The 18,094-nt window shown below is 31.1% G+C and overlaps 1 protein-coding gene across 3 annotated transcripts in view; it reads right to left on the bottom strand.

The window, feature by feature from the left end:
- The window catches only part of VPS13A (vacuolar protein sorting 13 homolog A), a 233,046-nt gene that overhangs the window by 34,320 nt on the left and 180,632 nt on the right, over positions 1-18,094 (bottom strand). The window contains exons 68-69 of one of the 3 annotated variants that reach the window (XM_017674002.3): positions 14,878-14,992; positions 11,733-14,681 (exon numbers count right to left, since the gene is read on the bottom strand). In XM_017674002.3, coding sequence (XP_017529491.2) covers positions 14,661-14,681; positions 14,878-14,992 — 136 coding nt within the window. In that variant the 3' untranslated portion in view covers positions 11,733-14,660. Of the gene's footprint in view, positions 1-11,732; positions 14,682-14,877; positions 14,993-18,094 lie in introns of those variants that run through there. The other 2 variants (XM_017674001.3, XM_017674000.3) reach the window with 2 other exon arrangements.

Genomic DNA, 18,094 nt, shown 5'->3' with positions numbered 1-18,094 from the left:
GATCTCTTGAAGAAATTCCAAAAGAGGATATAAAGATTTTAGAAAATTGTGTACCACGAGGCTATCTCAAAAAACTAAAATTAGCTTAGAAGCTGACAAGTGACTGCATAAGAACTTTGGTAGAAAAGGCTGATAAGGATAGTCTTCATCTTTATTACAGAGAGAAGTTAAAAACAACTAACCAGTAAGATGGAAGATTAACTGCATGGAAGAATTTTTGAACTTCAAAGATAATAACAAGGAAGAGTATCTTTACTATTTAAGTAGTGGGTAGGGCAAGTAAACACAAATTCCTTGAATTACAAATGAAAAAGGGACATAAACACGGATTCAGAAGAAAGAATTATTAGATAACAAATTAATGCAAGTAAATTTGGAAAAACTAGATAAAACTGTTCATTTTTTAAGAAAAATACATTATTAAGAGAAAGAAGCATCAAACATTGGAGAGGAAGAGTAGAAATTAATTTGCAGTTGACAATATATCTAGAAAACCTAAGTACATAAAACCCAGTAACTTCACTTCATAAACGCAATTATCAACTTGTAAAATGTAAAGACAAAAATCCTATTTACAAGTGATAAAAAATAAATACATGCATAAGTTTAACAAATAACATGCAGCATTTATGTGAGAGAAACTATAACACTCTACTGAGGGGAATGACAGGAAATTTGAAAATGGAAATCCATTTTCCATTTTCTAGTAAAGCCTTACTCTTGGACAGAAAAAATTAATGATGTCCCCCCATCCCAATCCTCAACTTTTATACACACATGTACACACATATACACATATTCTCTCTCTCTCTGATCCCAAGATGGTACTGTTACTTTGTTTTGGGGAGCAGGACAAGTGATTTGACAAAATTATACAAATTTTATCTAGGGAAAAGAGTGAATATCCAAAAAATTATGAAAGGAAAATGAGAATGCCCCTGGCAGACATTAATTTATAAGCTGCAGTAGTGAAACAGTTGGTGCTGGTGGAAGTTTTACACAGAAGTATCAATAGAAAGGATACAGATCCTAGAAAGTCACCAAAATGCAAGCAGGACTTTATAAAATCTTATATACCCAATCAAGACAGCATTTCAAAATTCTGGGAAAAAGCATGTATTGTCAAATAAGTGGTGTTTCAGGCAACTAGTTGGCTAAAGTTGCATCTCTACTTGTCTCTTTATACCAAATTAATACCCCATGGATCAATGACTTAAATATACAAAATGAAACTCTGTAAGTACCAGAAAAAGTAACATTTAAATAATTTTAAAGTGGGAAAGGCTTAAATATAAAACACAAAGTCTGTAAAACTTATTGTAAAAAAACTGGTAAGTACATGGAAATTAAATACTACTGAATAGCAATCCAATAAGCAAATAAAGAGAAATAAAGTAAAATAACACAAAAATCAAATAATAAATTGGGAAAAAATTATCAATACAGAGATATGGAACTAATTTCAAACACTGATAATTCTAGGCATATGAATAACTGAATATAAGAAAAATGAGTAAACCAATAGGAAAATATGTAGTTTGGCAAAACACAAAGAAAATCTGACCAATAAATGTATGAGAAAATGTTCAACTTAATTCAAAATCAAGAAAAGGCAAATAAATTAAATGCATTCTTTGAGTCAGCAATTCTATTGCTGAGACTTATCTTATGCAAAAGTATGCCAACATATACATATAGTAATCTTCATGGTAATATTGTGTTAAAAGAGTTCTAAATATTCATTAACAGGGGACTGTTTAAACAAATTATAGTGTAACTATACAATGGGACATTATATGGTCATGAAAAAGGTGTAACATGTCCTGGTACAGAAAGATGTGAAAGATATTAAGTGATAATAAATTAAATTACCGGGAATGCATGGCTGGGGGAAAGTAGGGTGGAGCAGCAGAAACACATACATGTATATGTATTTATATACATACAGGAAATTTCTGGAAGGGTTGGTGGTAACACATCAATATACCAAACTGTTCATGGTACTTATCTCTGGGAAGGGTAATAGTAGGGTTAGAAATGAAGTTTCATTTTTAACATCCTTTTAAGTTTTTTGGTATTTGTAAAGAAATTAGCTTAAAACTATTTTCTTTTGTTCTCTACATCCAAATTTTAAAATCAAGAATATGTTGGTCTTCTGGCAAACATCACTATTACTAGTGAAGAGTCTACATACTCCATTTATACATCACAACCTTCAAGTTACTTCAAAGCTACAGTTCAACTCTGAAGTATACCTAGCTTTCTATTTCAATATTAAGTTTGGGCGTTGCAGTTGAGCATGCCTCTCATCACTTTCTACTTCTCAGACTGAACTTAATTGTAACCTGACACATAAGTAATTAAACCAATTTCAATAGTTGCAATAGTATCTGATACAAAAAACGCTAAAAAAAAGTCATTCATGCAATGTTTTTTGGAGTTCATCAAAAACCTTAAATGTAACACGTGAAAGATGGATGGATATTACGACCATAGCAGTTCACTTTGAAACATAAAATGAACTGTGTTCTTTGTTATTATAATATATATATTTAAATAAACATCAAAGATAACTCCTTATACAGCAAAATCTTGCTGGTCAGTCTCCATTACAAACTGACTATGAAATAAGAACACCACTACAAGCAAAAGCTAAAACTTTGAAACTATATTTCATAGAAGCATAGGAGATAATGTGATTGCTTATCAGCCATCATCTTCCATCGTGCTGTAGTGAGTTTACAAATATCAAGCCTTTGGTCACAATTTCCTGCCTAATTACTTGACTTTATAAATTCCCCATATATGAGGATTTATATCTTTCAAAATGTCATGATATATTATTTTAGAAAAACACAACAGAATTTTAAACCTGAGGGAATGTTATTGTTTATCCAAACCAATCTCTTCCTTCTACACAAGAAACTGAGGGTCAATCTTATTTGTCTAATCTTGACAACAGCCTGTATAATTAGGTAAGATTACAGTTAAGTGACTTGCTGGGGGTCATACTGTTAGTTTCAAAACTGGGCTCAGAAATGTGCTTTCTTCACTTTCAACTCCAGCACTTTTCACTATACCGTGGTAAATCTTTTTAAAGTGTCAGTCACATGCTTCCCATGCTACCTCAAAAAAGTCTCCCAATAGCCCCGAATGCTGGATGTTGCTAAAGTAGCTCAGGCTGGCTGGGTTTTTTTGGTTAACAGGGTCCAAATAGTTTAGTGTTAATATCCTATCCTCCTCCAAAGAGAAGTTAGGTATGAGTGAATCTACTAAAATAATACCCTTTAAAAAAATTAAGAACTAGCAAAATCATGGCTAGGAATTACTATGTAGAGCTTTTGATTTGGCTGAATTATCAAGTATAACAGTCATAGTTTTCACATGTTAGTGCCATTTAACATGCTACATTTAGTGTTAAAGGATAACAATTTTTGCCTTATTTGTTAAAAGTATATATATGAAATACCTACGGTTGTTTGAGAACTTTCTTAGCAAAAGGAAACTGCATTTGGTATGTCTAACAGGGTCCCCTTTTGCATTACAAAAGATGAGTATGTAAGCCTTAGTTAAAATTTGTTAAAACTGGGAAACATACAGAAAGTAGGAACTTGAAACACAGTGATATCAGGATTAGCCTATACTAATACCCGTATTTCCTGTCAGCTGAGTCCCAACACTTTAGAAAAAGAACACAAACTAGAGGCTACAGAAATGCAAAAGACATCGCTAACATTCTCAAATCATTCAAATACTATGAATAGTTCTATAACAAAACTATTTCTGAAACAGTAGAATAGGAAGATACATATTAGAAAAAAATCACTAACAAGGAAAAGTTTTAAATCCCAAACAATATAAAGTGCCAATATTCATGGGAAACACTTTAATAAATTTGAGTAAAGGATTAAGAGCTTACTTCGTCAAGAAAACAAAAACACAATCTGACCAGTATCAGACTCCTTTGGAGCAGTCTCACAGAGCTCGAAATCATTTTTTTTTTTTTCAAGAAGACAACTTGGGTGATAAAAGGAAAATGAAATTCAGCTAGATGAAGGCTAGAGAGTAAGAATGCTATCAAGTAAGAAAGTCTACTGGACAACAAATAAATGGTTTTATGGACTGGTTAACTGGAGTAGTCACGAGATGGTGGTGAAAAAGGAAAGACTTATGAAAAGATTATGCATTATAAGTTTACTTATAAAAACAATGAAATTCAGGCAGGTAGTCATAAATTAAAATGGCAAATGCTACTGTTTCTCTATTATTTAAGATGCAAATGAATAGAAAACTTGATTAAAACAATCTTATTTTTAAAGAAAAACATAGTTAATAAGTATAACTTCCTCAGAGTTACCTGATTAAAGGCTAGGGATAAAAAATGTTTCACTAATTCACTCCAATGATGAAAGATTTGAGGGCCATAGCCAGGAAAAACAAAGCATTCAACAAGCTTCATGATCAAATACAGAAATTCACTGCCTCAAACTCTATGATTTCATACACATAATAAATTTAGACAGGAGTAAAGAAATAATATTTAGCTTATTCTATGAGGCAAGTTAGTTAAAAAATCAAATCTCCTTAACCGTCAGCAAATCTGAAGAGGAATTACCCCTAATTTTTAATCCTCTATACCTTTGCCTTCCTCCCATGCTAATGAGCTATTCTGACTCTTAACCAAAGTAGAAACTATGTTGACAGTTCAGGGCAGGGAAGCTGAGCATAACCCTGTGACATAAAATCTAATGAAAGAAATGATTACCTTAAGAAATTTGAATTGTCATCAACTGGTTCAACTAAAAATCTGGAGAAAGGACAGAATTATGCTCATAATTATGTAAATTGGCAACAGTAGACCATTAATTAATCTACCAAATACACTCCAGAAAAACGGCCAGAGAGGTGGGTCAGAAATAATATAAGCGGATAATTCCCAGCATCTGCATATCCAACAGAAACTCTAATGAGTAAAGTTTATTTACCCTCGATATTACATATACTTGAAAGCAACAATAACATTTCTTTTAAAATAGTGTGTAATTTGGAGTAGTCCAAATCACTGAGGTTTTATGTTTCTATTGCTTACCAATTAAGTGTGTGGAAATGGAGATTGTCATGGTGTTCTAAGTATTCTATTATCCTTGGAAAGAAAAAAAAGGGTGAGATTTAATGATGGTTTTATCTTGGTAAAAAAAAAAAAAGCAAATAAGGAATAAAGAATTTACATGACCAAGAGCTAGAATCAATGGTATTTATTGGAAGGAAAATATAACATTGAGCTCTTGTTAAACATTGGACTCATAACCATGTACATTACCTTACTTATTTAAATGTCAGTAACAACATTAAAGTACTGTTAAGTACCACAATTATCTCCATTTACAGTCTGGCAACCGAGGCCAAACAAACGTAATAAAAGATTATACAGCTAGTAAAAGGAAAAGACTGAATTCAAATTTACTTGGTTCCAGAATCTAAGCCCTGAGCCATAGGTATTGCCACAACTCAGGTAATTTTTACTGTGAAAATGTATTAGCACAGCAAGAACTATATATATTCCAGTAGATGCAGTGGGATTTCATTTTAACAGTTCACTGGCATATGGATAAGGATATCTCACAAGCTGTATCATGTCTCTTATAATACTTCAATTTCATGTAATACCTAGGGATCATTATCTCTTTTGAAGATTGGGTTTATCTTATATGTCTTTCGATTTGTACAGTTCCTTAGCACTTTGCATGTAACAGCTGATCAACAAACAGGAAAGAGATTGTGGAGATCTGACATTACAGTGTTAGCCTCTAACATGGCATACGTTTTATTCCAAATCACTAGAATAATCAAGCTCACTACAGTCATAATCTCTTGAGAGAGGAGCAGGAATCTTGATTACTCTCTTCAGGGCTGTAACTTTAAGATCTAAAAGAGTGTCTAATATATAACTAGTAGAACTTTTAACAAATACTTGCATATAGAATAAGTGCATGGGCATTACATTTTTGCTTTGTATCAATATAAACTATACTACCAAATCACCCAGCAAAAATTCAGTTATACTGATACAATTATACATTTACTCTCTTGGCAATTTAAAAAGTCAACATAGCCTGGCAATTTATTCCAGAAAGGGTTACTTTACATGAAATATGCAGTCTCCCATACTTGTATTCCAACACCAAACTTCATGAGATCTCTAACTAGAACTACTGTAGGCTCAAGGTGCCACAAAATGTCTAAATGCACATTTCTCCACATTGCTTCCTATAGGTTCTTTAGAGGGCCAAATTTGCACTGAAAAATTGGCATTACAGTTCAGTTCATTAGTCATCATCAAAGTAACTAAGATATTAATCTAATTCAAATTTATAACTATAGACACTTATACATGGTGCTTCTTTTGATAGATGACGATAAATTTTGTTTTTTTAGATGAATGAAAGCGGTCTCCATTTTAATTTGGTATGAAAACAAATTGTTTCGTTTGGAAAGAGAACATCCTTTCTTTCAAAATACATTTGCCCAGTTTAAAAAAAATGACTTTTTGTAATTTACACTAGTCTTCTAACGACATTACATTAAGAGTACGCAGTAAAAAAATTTTTTAATGAGCTTTACTAAGCTCAACTTAAGCTGAGAATCTCTGTGCTGTCCAAAGTAATAAGGGAAGTTATAAGGTAGAACTCTAACATCCAGTAGAGCAGTCATAGGTTGAATCTCAGATTGCAACTTAACACCTCTTCCTAAATAAAGGCTAAATATCTTCTAAACTAATGCCTACTGTAGAGTGTTAGTTCTATTTGCACATCCTTGGTAAGAATGAGAGGAAGACTTTAGTTGCACCTACCTGAGCTTAACATTTGAGGATTTCTTTTAAAGTTAAGTGTACTAAATTTTCTATTTTAATAGTATTTATCCTTTGTTAACATAATTACAAATTTAAGGAACGTAATGATGACAAACTTTTGAAAAAGATTTAGAAATCAAATTAGTCTTATTCAAATTACTGATCAATAAAGAAAAATTCTTTTTACACTTGAGACAAAGTGTTCCCCTAAGTGGAACCATCACTTCCAAAAAAAGTCTGATTCAAAAGTATTTTTAGGTAATACTAGAAAGTTCTAAATGTGGTGAAGAATTACTGTATTGGTCCAAAGACAGTGGAACTGACTTCTACACATTACATACTAAAAGTTTAGGCCTTTGAAAATGTGCCAAAGACTTCCCAAGAGATTTCTGCTAAATTAACTGAGGTATGAGCATTGTATCGAAGTTGGATAAGTAATCTCTTTGGTAGGATCTGCTTTGTCTGAGATGCTAAGAAGTCTAATTTGCCTGGATAACAGAATTTGGCTCTTCAGTTTTCTCATCCCATTCAGAAGTATGCTTCTGGAGAGGAAGAGTTACAAAATGAAGAGTGAAATCCAATAAGTCTTCATCACCTAGTTCTTGTCCACTTACTCAAAATTTCAGATGAAGCCAGGATGGGTGTTCAGCACTATTCTGGTGATCTGACTGCCTATGGTTAAGACCTTTCTTCCAGATCAGTTGTAATTATCCTCCCGAAGTAAAAGGAAAGACCATGTTGGCTGAAGGCAGTTATCTTCCAATTAGGCAGTGTTTGAAGCTAATTATAAGCCTGTAATTTCTGAAAGAAAAGAAGTACACAACAAAGAAAGCAGCCTCCCTTCTACAACAACTCACATAATGGCAACTGTGATATCTTTTTAAGAGATATAAGAGAGTCAAAGACAACATAAAGTTTTTAAATATATGAAATAGTTAAGAATGTTCTACCCCTGTGACAATCCACCTGTCAATATTCATACATAATGAAAGACACAGGATCTCTCTCACACACCCCTGTGCACATTTTAAGAGCAAATTTATTTAAGAGGTAGAAATTTTTTTAAAAAGATAAATGTCAAATACATTCGATGAAAAAGAAAAAGCTACATCAGCTTTAAAAATAAAGACAAGGTACTGCTGGTTATTTATGTATTCCAGAAATGAAGGGGGTTTCCCACATTGGAGAATATTCTATGAATGGGTCACTTTTTAAATCTTTAGAACTTGGTAATTATGTTTATAAAAATTTACAATGAAATAAAAAACATGTAACAGAATATATATATTTGGATCATAATCTCATGAATAAAAATTTTTAAAGGGAAATATACCATTAAGTGGTGGGGAGACAGGATAATTGTTTTCCTTTCTATAGTTCCCTACTTTTCTTTACTGAGTATATATTACTTTAAAAATGCAGAAAATAATCTAATTTTTGAAAAATTTCCTATCTCCTGTAAAATTGTAGACTGAGAATCAGTGTTAACTGACAACAGGAATTTAGCTTTTTTCCATAGAAGTGTGGGGCTCTGAATTTTTTAATTCATAAAAATTCCAGGTTTTATTGAATTCATTCAGAAAACCTTTGTTAACATGTAGTTAACAGATTGATAGAAATTATACTTAGCTAAATCTCTGACTATCCTGATTTTTTAAACATCACAAAATGACAATAGTATATTTTGAGTGCTCAAATACTTGAGCATCTATAAGATCCAGAGGAATAGCATAATGCAATTTAGTAGGTATCTTAGTTACCAATTTCACTGCTTAGCCTATGTATATGCAATGAAAAAGGTCACATCAAAAAAAGAATTATAAAAATTATAGAACATTTATTTTCAAGTTGTTTTTTTGAAGGTATACTGTTGCTATATATTGGTCAATATAGAATAACTGTTAATAAATTTATAACACTGACAAAGATAATTATGGACATGTACACAGCCTACTATATTAAAGCAAACCAAACCATAACGCCTTACAGAGGAAAATTAGCTCCCCAACACAGGCCTATTTGAAATCCTGTGTTTTATTATTGATTCAGGACTTTTCTGTAATGTTTTGTATAGCACTGATTGTACTCTCTGCACTTCATAAATTCAAACATTCATCCCCTTAAAGATTAATGATCTAAACATTTTTAATTGATCACCATTTATCCCAAAGGTGCAGGGACAGAATAATAAATAACAATGACATTCTTTTACATACCATCATAATTATTACTTGATTCAAGTAATCTGTATAATCTGTGTATCTTATTTAGAGCTCATAGGATTTTTAATACTTTTTTAGACTATTATAATAAATTATAAATATGTAAAGAAATCTATAAAACAAAAAAACAGAAAGTACAGTAGAAAAGAACTCAGTAACAGTAGAGATGGTCATTTTTGGTCCTCTACCCATCACTATAGGAAAGTATAATGCCACATTTCACCATAAGGCTTAAATCAGCTACTACTGTAGCTACTGAAGCAGTCATCATTCTGTAGTGTATGTGACTTTAGTAGTAGGTAAATACAGCAACACATATTTCATATTGAGCTTTGATGTCCCAGTCACAGATCTACAATGGTTCCATCTGTACATTTTATTAACACAACTTACCATTACATCAACAAGAGGTGTTTTGAACAGTGTCAAAAGGTAAAATTTATAAAATTCTCCTAATTTTAAATATAGAAACAAATTGAAATTTAGTCTGACTTTCCTTTTCTGTAAGGAATATTGAAAGTTAGCAATATTATTCTAGATTTATCTTTGTTATATTTATAGCCAATGTAGGCAGTAATTAATTTCATTTATTCATGGTGATGGATATCTACAGTTTCAGAATTTTTATACATTTTTCTTGCTGCCAGTTTTCAATATTTTATTCAATCAAGTGTCAAGTAGTGGAAAATAAGAATGTGGGGTTATTTCCTTAGAGAAGAGAAAACTCTCCTTCCCTTTTCCTATGCATAAGTAAATAACCATGTAGAAATATGGAATATCAAGTTAATGGATATGAAAAGATGTGTTATTACATAATCTTTCAAACATAGCTTTCTCACTAGACTCTCTTATTAGAATACTTCCATTTTTAAAGATACAATTAATTATCAAGAGCCTCTAATAAACAAATAACTGTTCATGTCATTGAAGTCTGAAAATTGAACTCATTTTCTATACATCTAATGAAGAAGAAGGTATTTTTGTCCAGGCTCTATACCTCCAACAAGAATACACTGGTGTAACACATTAGAGCAAACCTCAGTCTTAAATTTTTCTATAATAAAAGCACATACTTTTTTTTAACTGGAAAAATAGTATCTGGTATCAAAGAAGCTTGAGAGTATGATTTCAGTGTGGCAGGAAAATTGAAACAGAAAGAATAAGGGCAGTTATACCATGAAAAACATATTTCACTTGTAAAGGCTAAAAAACTAAAAATGATGAATCCTTAAAGTTGACACTTAATACATGAACTAAGTTTACTAGTTACTAGAATATGGTTTTAAAATATTTACTGTTGGAGAGATTCTGAAATAAATGTAATCCTACCCCCAATTTTCTTTTCATTAAAATGGTAAGTCTCTGCTGAAATATCCAGAACTTTTTCCAGATAAATTCTTAAGGATCTTTACGAAACCTATACCATAGAAATGTCACAGAGCAATACAGGAAACTCAGTAAATGTCTTGCAAGAAAACAGTTTAGCATTTTCCCTTTTATAAAGGCCTTGTGCCTAGCAAAGCTGAAATGCAAGAAGCCAATGAAGACATTTCCAGACCCTTCCCTTCCTCACACACACACAATACGTAACAATAGGCAGTGTTCTTTCTAGCTACTAGTAGAAGCAGCAGGCTTTGTGTCATTTTGGCCAAGAATAAGACAGCAGATGGTACACTGACAAATACAAATTGTCTCTGATTCCAGTAGGGACTACTTTAATGGTCTATGTTTTTATTTGTTTGCTTACTCTGCAAAGATACGAATACTATTTTCTGAAAACAGTAATTAAATTCTTTGACATTCACATATTTCTTAATCCTACTACACACAACTCTGATTTTTATTTAAATGAATGGTAGGCAGGTAGAAATTTCAAAAGAACTTATAATTTTTAGTTTTTTTTGAAAGCTCAATATTTAAAATTTTAAATAGTCATTTTCTAAGAAATAAATGATTTATAGAAATAAAATCTTGATAAAATTAAGAATTTGAAGAGACTCAGAAATCATGGGCTGAATCAACTAAATCAGAAGTTAACAATGAAGGCAATTATTTACTACAATCTAAGCTCAATATAAGAAAAATGTTTAACATGAGAAAAGTTAAATGTTCCTTTGTTGATCCAAAAGCACAGTAGTCATAGGGGTTAAATTAAACATCATTATTACTAATAGTCATTCAACTTTCTTGAGGGTTTTTTTTCTCCAGTACAGCTGATATACTAGGGAAATAGGACAGTTTCATCTAAGTTGAAAAAAAAACCCTTCAATATACAAAATATGAAACAGATTTGCTCATAGATCTTTCATAAATATAGATAACATTTTTCCATTATTACCCAGAAAAAATGTACATAATAATGATCACTATAAAAATTCTTCTAATATCCTGAATTAATTCATAATGTTTTATAATAGGGATATTGTATATAGACATTAAGTTAGTAAGTGAATAAAATGATTGTAAAACCAACTTTGGTCATTGTTTCACAAAACAACATGTGTGTGTTTGTGTGTGTGTGTTTAATGAAATTAAAAATAAACCAAAGAAATCATTTCAGACTATAAATTATTTCACTGTCTAACCATCCATGACAAATGTTCCTTATAGTAGTAGTTCAACCTATATGATTTTGGAATGGAACAACAAATTCTTACTGCTTCAAGTTTTGTAAGTTTATTATTATTAAAAGAAACAACAAAAACACTTTGAAAGTGCTAAATAATATAAAATACTGACTAAGTATTACTATAATTTTTTTTACAATGACATTACATTACAGTCCAGAACATTTACAGAGAGCATTAAAAACGGCATTTAGCTACCGAATAAGCAGATAATTTATGTAAGATAAAACCGGTGAACATTAAAAATAATATTTAAGTCTAAATCTGAAAGACAAACTGTGTATTACAAAGCTACAAAATATATAGAGGCAAATGCTATAGCATGTAGATATTAACCACAGGTTAATATTTTATTCCACTTGTTATTTCAAGTATGCCCTACTTTGGATGCAAAACACATTTTTCTGTGCTTAAGTAATGTATTACTTTGCTTTTTGAAAATGTGTAGAAAAACATTTTAAAAGGAAAAAGTATTTTAACTCCCTAAAAATGGACAGATGGGCATTATGGTAGCAGTGTTACAAAACATGTTATTGAAACATTCCAAATAAAATGACAAAGAACACATGAAGTTTAACATTTCAGATCTAATTATCATCATCATCATCATCATCATCATCACTACTGCTACTGTGAGTCACAATCCACTCCCTGCAGACCTGAATTTTCTGCAAGCATGGTAAAGGAAAAAAGAAGCACAAAGGTTAGTTAAGTATGGCAGACTGCTTGTAAAACATCTAAAATTATAAAATGTTCAAGGAGTAGGAATAATTTTGAAGCAGACTTTTCAGCTCTGAATAGGGCAGTAATTATGGACATACTGTTCCAAAACTTAAAAGACTTGACTAAACTCATTGGTTGGTACACTCAATGTATAAAATAGTTTGATGATACCAACAAGGTGTTTTGTGAATATAATAGAATTGTTATTTCTCTAGCAGGCAACTTTAACTAACTACTAGGAAATGCCCCTTTTTAGACAACAGAACAATGTGTTTTATGTTTAATTATTACACATAGGCATACATAATTAGTGAACACAGAGCACCGCTTTTAGAAAGCTAGAAAATAAAAGGAGAAACATTTCAAACTAGCAAACATTTTCTCAGGGCACCACTGTTAAATCACTTAGATTAAATTCAGGCAGATGAGATTTTAAATCCTTTTTCTATGTCACCTACTTCTTTTCCACAGTACTGATAATTCGTATATTTTACAGTGTTTGCTAGTAATAGAGTTTTGATTAAAAGAAGCACCACTGACACCAAAGAAACAATCCACTTCTTATTGCAAAAAAAAAGTTAACCACAACCACCCTAAGGCATCTTCTGGTGAATTCCTACAGATATTCCAGCTAACACTGTGTGTGCTTAATGCTCTTATCAAAAAACAAGTAATGACTGACAAGGACTTGAATTTTTAGTCATTTTAATAGCTTTTTTAGCAATTAATCCTGACTAGCCTACTAAAAATAACAGGCATCTTTAAAAATACACTTAAAAGTCAGGACCTTTAAATCACAAAGTTTAAAACTTAACAATTAATGAAGGTGTAGAATAAATTTGTCACTGAAATCAAATTTTTCAACTGTGAGTAAGTTTTGGTAACTCATGGCTTTCTTATGTATTATAATCTGTTCCCTAGTAATGGGGATGTGTTTCTAAACCTCACTACTCATCCTAATTTCCTACTGAGTTTATTGAACAGTTTTCTCAAGAAATATTTTTAGTTTTTTAAAAGGTGATTTGGTAACTATTCAGTCTAATAAAATGTTAATAACATGTTAATTGTATTCGAACAAGGGAAGGCAAGAACTGAGTAAAAACATACTTTTTAATTCTATTAATCATAGGTGACTTCTGCAACACTTCCATCTTCTAAAGAATGATATTCTGTCATTGTAGAGACTGCACTGAATGTCCTTACACTGAATGTCCTTTATGGCAAAACCTTTCATTAGGTTGCCAATTCTATTCCAATATATGCAGTTATTTTGATGCTTTAAAAATACTTTAGACATAATGTAAAATCACTGTACTAAATATAGTATATTAACTCAATGGACATGTTTTACTATATTAAATGGAAGTACATTTTATCCAAAATTATATACTCTGCATCTTGTGGGTAAAATATTGAAGTTTTAAATCTTTACCCTGATCACTTTAAATATGACAATATTTAAAATATCAAGGCCATAAAGGAATGAACATATTTCCAGTTTATACAACATAATGACCCCTTGTTTGTTTTCAATTTCAAACAAATGTTTAATTTAGTATTCTACATTGAAACCACAAAAATGATTTCACATAGACATAATCTGTTACAGTATATGTTATCACAATCCAGATTTTAAAAGATCCAATTTTCAAAGTAAGTCGTGTAAACAGAGAAGATGTTCTACTTTCAAACTGTTCATGGTTCCAAAAGCTAACTTAATTTTCCTTACTAAAAGATGCTTTCATGTGAACTGCTTATCAAATTCCACAAGGTTTTAAACAGACTACACAGTGTAAAGCAGGAACAGGGTCATGGCCATTTCAGCATACTCAAAAGAAAAGTATAAGAACCTAAGAATTTGCAATATCAGTGGTATGACTTTTTTTCTCCTTATCCATGCCTAATTGGACATGAGGATTATATTTGGTATAAAAGCTATTAGTGGTTTAATAGACAGAAAGAAGTACCCTGAACAGAGATGGTGTGATTGGCTAAATAAGTACCACCAACTATGAGTGTACATAAGGCATAGTGGCTTTCAATAAATCTAGCAGATCCAGTACAGAACTAAGAATATCCTATAAAAAAATCAGATTCACTAGAAGTTCTATAAAAAATGTTACCAATACAAAAGCTTTTTTTGTATTCAAAATACTGATACAGCTGTACATAATTTGTAAATTTTAAGATTAAAATCTACAGTTGGCTTTCACTTGCAAAGTCATGCATTAACTGTTTTCATATCAAACTTTTTGAGGCCTGTAAAAAAGAAAAAAAAATCTTATAGTAAATAAATGTACATTAATCCTGAGTAAATACAAGAAACTTATAAAATGGAACTAGGTAAAACATATAAAAGTCCAAATAATCTAATACATATTAAAGCATTATATAGCTACTTGTTAAAAAGGCTAACTTGACTGAATCTCAATTTATAAGATATTTCTACACCCACCTGTAACATTTGATTTCCAGTACCATCCCTCAACCTGTAAGGTCTGATAACTCCATCTTCATTAAAGAATCGAGGGGGTCGCAGACTCTCAATTTCATCAGAAGTCTCTGTAGCTCTAGAAGGAAAAAAATGTAACTCTATTTTTAAATTATTCAAAAACTCATTAACACACTTTACAATGCAACTAGTAAAAAGAGTCTTCTTTGGGATAAAATAAGACTATTACATTACTTCTCTATTTTATAAAGTTTAGTTTCATTAACTAGTAACATTAACTGTCTTTTGTGTCATGAAGAAATTATGAAAGTTTTCTAAAAAAATATAGAAATGTAAAGAAGTTTGTTTATAGAATCTCTTACATTTTCTTTGTAAACAGTATTCAGAGAATCAGTAAAGGATGAATATTGCTTTTTCTTTTCTGATTTGAGACCTGTAATTTTTTTTCTATTCCTATTAGACTGTCCAGTTCCTCCAACACAATGCTAACTGCAAGAGGGAACTGAAGGTATCCTTGTCTCATTCTTTAAAGGGAAAGCTTCTAAGAGTTCTCCATGAAGTACAGATATTAGTATTTTTGTTTTGTTTTTTAAAAGCATCTTTTGTCAACTTAAGGAAGTTCATTTACACTCTTGGTTTGCTTATGGTTCTTTTTTTCATTATTGTTACTGTTTCTGTAAACCTTGAATGGGCAATGAATTTTAAATAAGGATTCTTTTTACTGGTCACTGCTGTGACAATACCATTTATCTTCTTTCATCTATTAATGCTATCAACCAGATTACATGGTTTTCTAATATTCAAATACTCTCACATTCCTAATTGGGTTTGATATATGTTGCTTGAAACATACATTTATTGCTGAATTTGGTACTGTAATATTTTGCTTAATATTTTTGATTATATAGACATACATGAGAATAGTCAACATATCTGTTCATTCAACAAATATTCACACATTCAATAAATACTAATTAAGAGCTTACACATAGCATATCCACATGTAATGACACATACATATGGATAAATGCTTGAATTAAAAGCAGAGGTTGGCATAATGAATAAAAAAGTATGATCCAACTATACACTGTCCAAAGAGACTCACTTTAGAGTCAAAGACACAAATAAGCTGAAAATAAAAGGATGAAAAAGATACACCATATAAACAGTAACCAAAGAGAGATGGAATAGGTATACTGAGATCAGAAAAATTAGACTTCAAACAAAAAATTCTTATTAGATACAAAGGAAGACATTTACAATGAGAAAAGGGCCAGTACATCAAGAAGATATAAAAACTATCAACATGTAAGTACTTCACAACAAAGCCCCCAAATACATGAAGCGATAACTGACAGAACTGAAAAGAGAGAAAGATTCACCAATAATGGTTATTTTAGCACCCTACTTTTGGTAGTGGGTACCAAGCAGACAGAAGATCAGTAATGAAATAGAAGCCTTGAACAACACTGTAATTCAAGTAGACCCCACAGACACCTACAGAGCATTCAATTCAGCAACAGTAACTACATATTCTTCTCATGCACACAGGGTCTATCCTTTATGATAGATGTTAGGCAGTAGGCAGTAACACATGCCTCAATAAATATAAAAGAACTGAATTATGTTATCTGAACCCACAGAATAAAACTAGAAACCTGTAAGAGAAGGAAATTTAGGAAATTTACAAATTTATGGAAATCAAACCACAGAATCCTAAATAATCTTAGATCTAAGGGTCTAAGAAAAAAGAAATCATGAAGTAACTACTTTTGAGAGAATGAAAACAAAAATAAAATATATGAAAGTGCTCAAAGGGAAATTTGTAGCTATAAACATCTAACATTAAAAAAAGAAAGACTGCAAATCAATAATGTAACATTATACCTTGAGACACTAGAAAAAGAAAACTAAACCCAAAACAAAGCTAGTAGAAGGAAGGAAATGAAATTTCTACTAGTTTCCTAGAAGAAGCAGAGATAAATTAAATATAAAATAGAAAAACAGTGAGGGAATCAATGAAACCAAAAACTGGTTCTTTGATAAGAAGTCAACAAAAATGCTAGTTAAGTTCGACAAAGAAAAAAGAGAGAAGATTTTACTTGACTTAAGAAATCAACAATCTGATCAGATCTGTATCAAATAAAGAGACTGAATTAGTATCAAAACATGTACCTGAAACAAAAGTCAAATCCAGATGGCTTCACTGGTGAATTTTACCAAATATTTAAAGAAAAATAAATGCAATATCTCTACAAATTCTTCTCCAGAAACAAAAAGGAGGGAATTAATTCACTCTTTGAGAACAGTATTACCTCATACCAAAACCAGGCAAAGACATAAGAAAACTACAGATCAATATCCCTTATGAACACATATGCAACAATCCTTAATAAAATATCAGCAAAATAAATCCAGCAGCACATAAAAAAGATTATACATCGTGACCAAGTGTGATTTATCCTAGGTGTGCAATGTGGCTTCAACATATGAAATCAATTAATGTAGTAAGTACACCATATTAATCAAAGGAAAAAAATTATCAACTTAATTGATGAAGAGAAAGCATCTGACAAAATCTAAAATCCTTTCACAACAAAGGCACTCAACGAACTCAGAACAGAGGAGAACTTCTCCAACCCAACAAAGGACATCTACAAAAAAACCCATAGCTTATATCACACTTAAGACTGAAAGCATTCCCCATAAAATCAGGAGCAAGACAGGCATGAGTGCTCTTGGCACTTCTAATTCATATTATAGCAGACCTTTTTGCCAAGGCAGTTAGGCAAGAAAAGAAAACGAGGCATCTAGATCAGTAAAAAAGAAGTAAAACTACTTTTATTTTCAGATGACTTGATCTTATATATAGGAAACTCCACAGAATCCATAAAACAACATTAGAGATAATAAATGAGTATAGTTAGATTGCAGAATACAAGGTCAATATACAAAATATGATTGTATTTCTATACACTGACACCACATAGCCCAAAAATGAAATAAAACAATTACATCAAAAATAATAAAATACTTGGGAATAAATTTGAGAAAAGCATGCATACTGAAAACTATGAAATATCATTTCAAGAAATTAAAGACCTAAATAAATGGAAAGACATCCATGTTCATAGATTGGGAGACTTTATATTGTTAAGGTGGTAATAACCCCCAAATTGATATAGATTCAATACAATCTCTATAAAAATCCTGTTTTTTT

This window comes from Manis javanica, chromosome 2 (assembly GCF_040802235.1).
Source record: "Manis javanica isolate MJ-LG chromosome 2, MJ_LKY, whole genome shotgun sequence".
Taxonomy (NCBI): Eukaryota; Metazoa; Chordata; class Mammalia; order Pholidota; family Manidae; genus Manis; species Manis javanica.
Note: the sequence above shows the minus strand (reverse complement) of the source record. Positions and strands in the feature narration are given on the sequence as shown.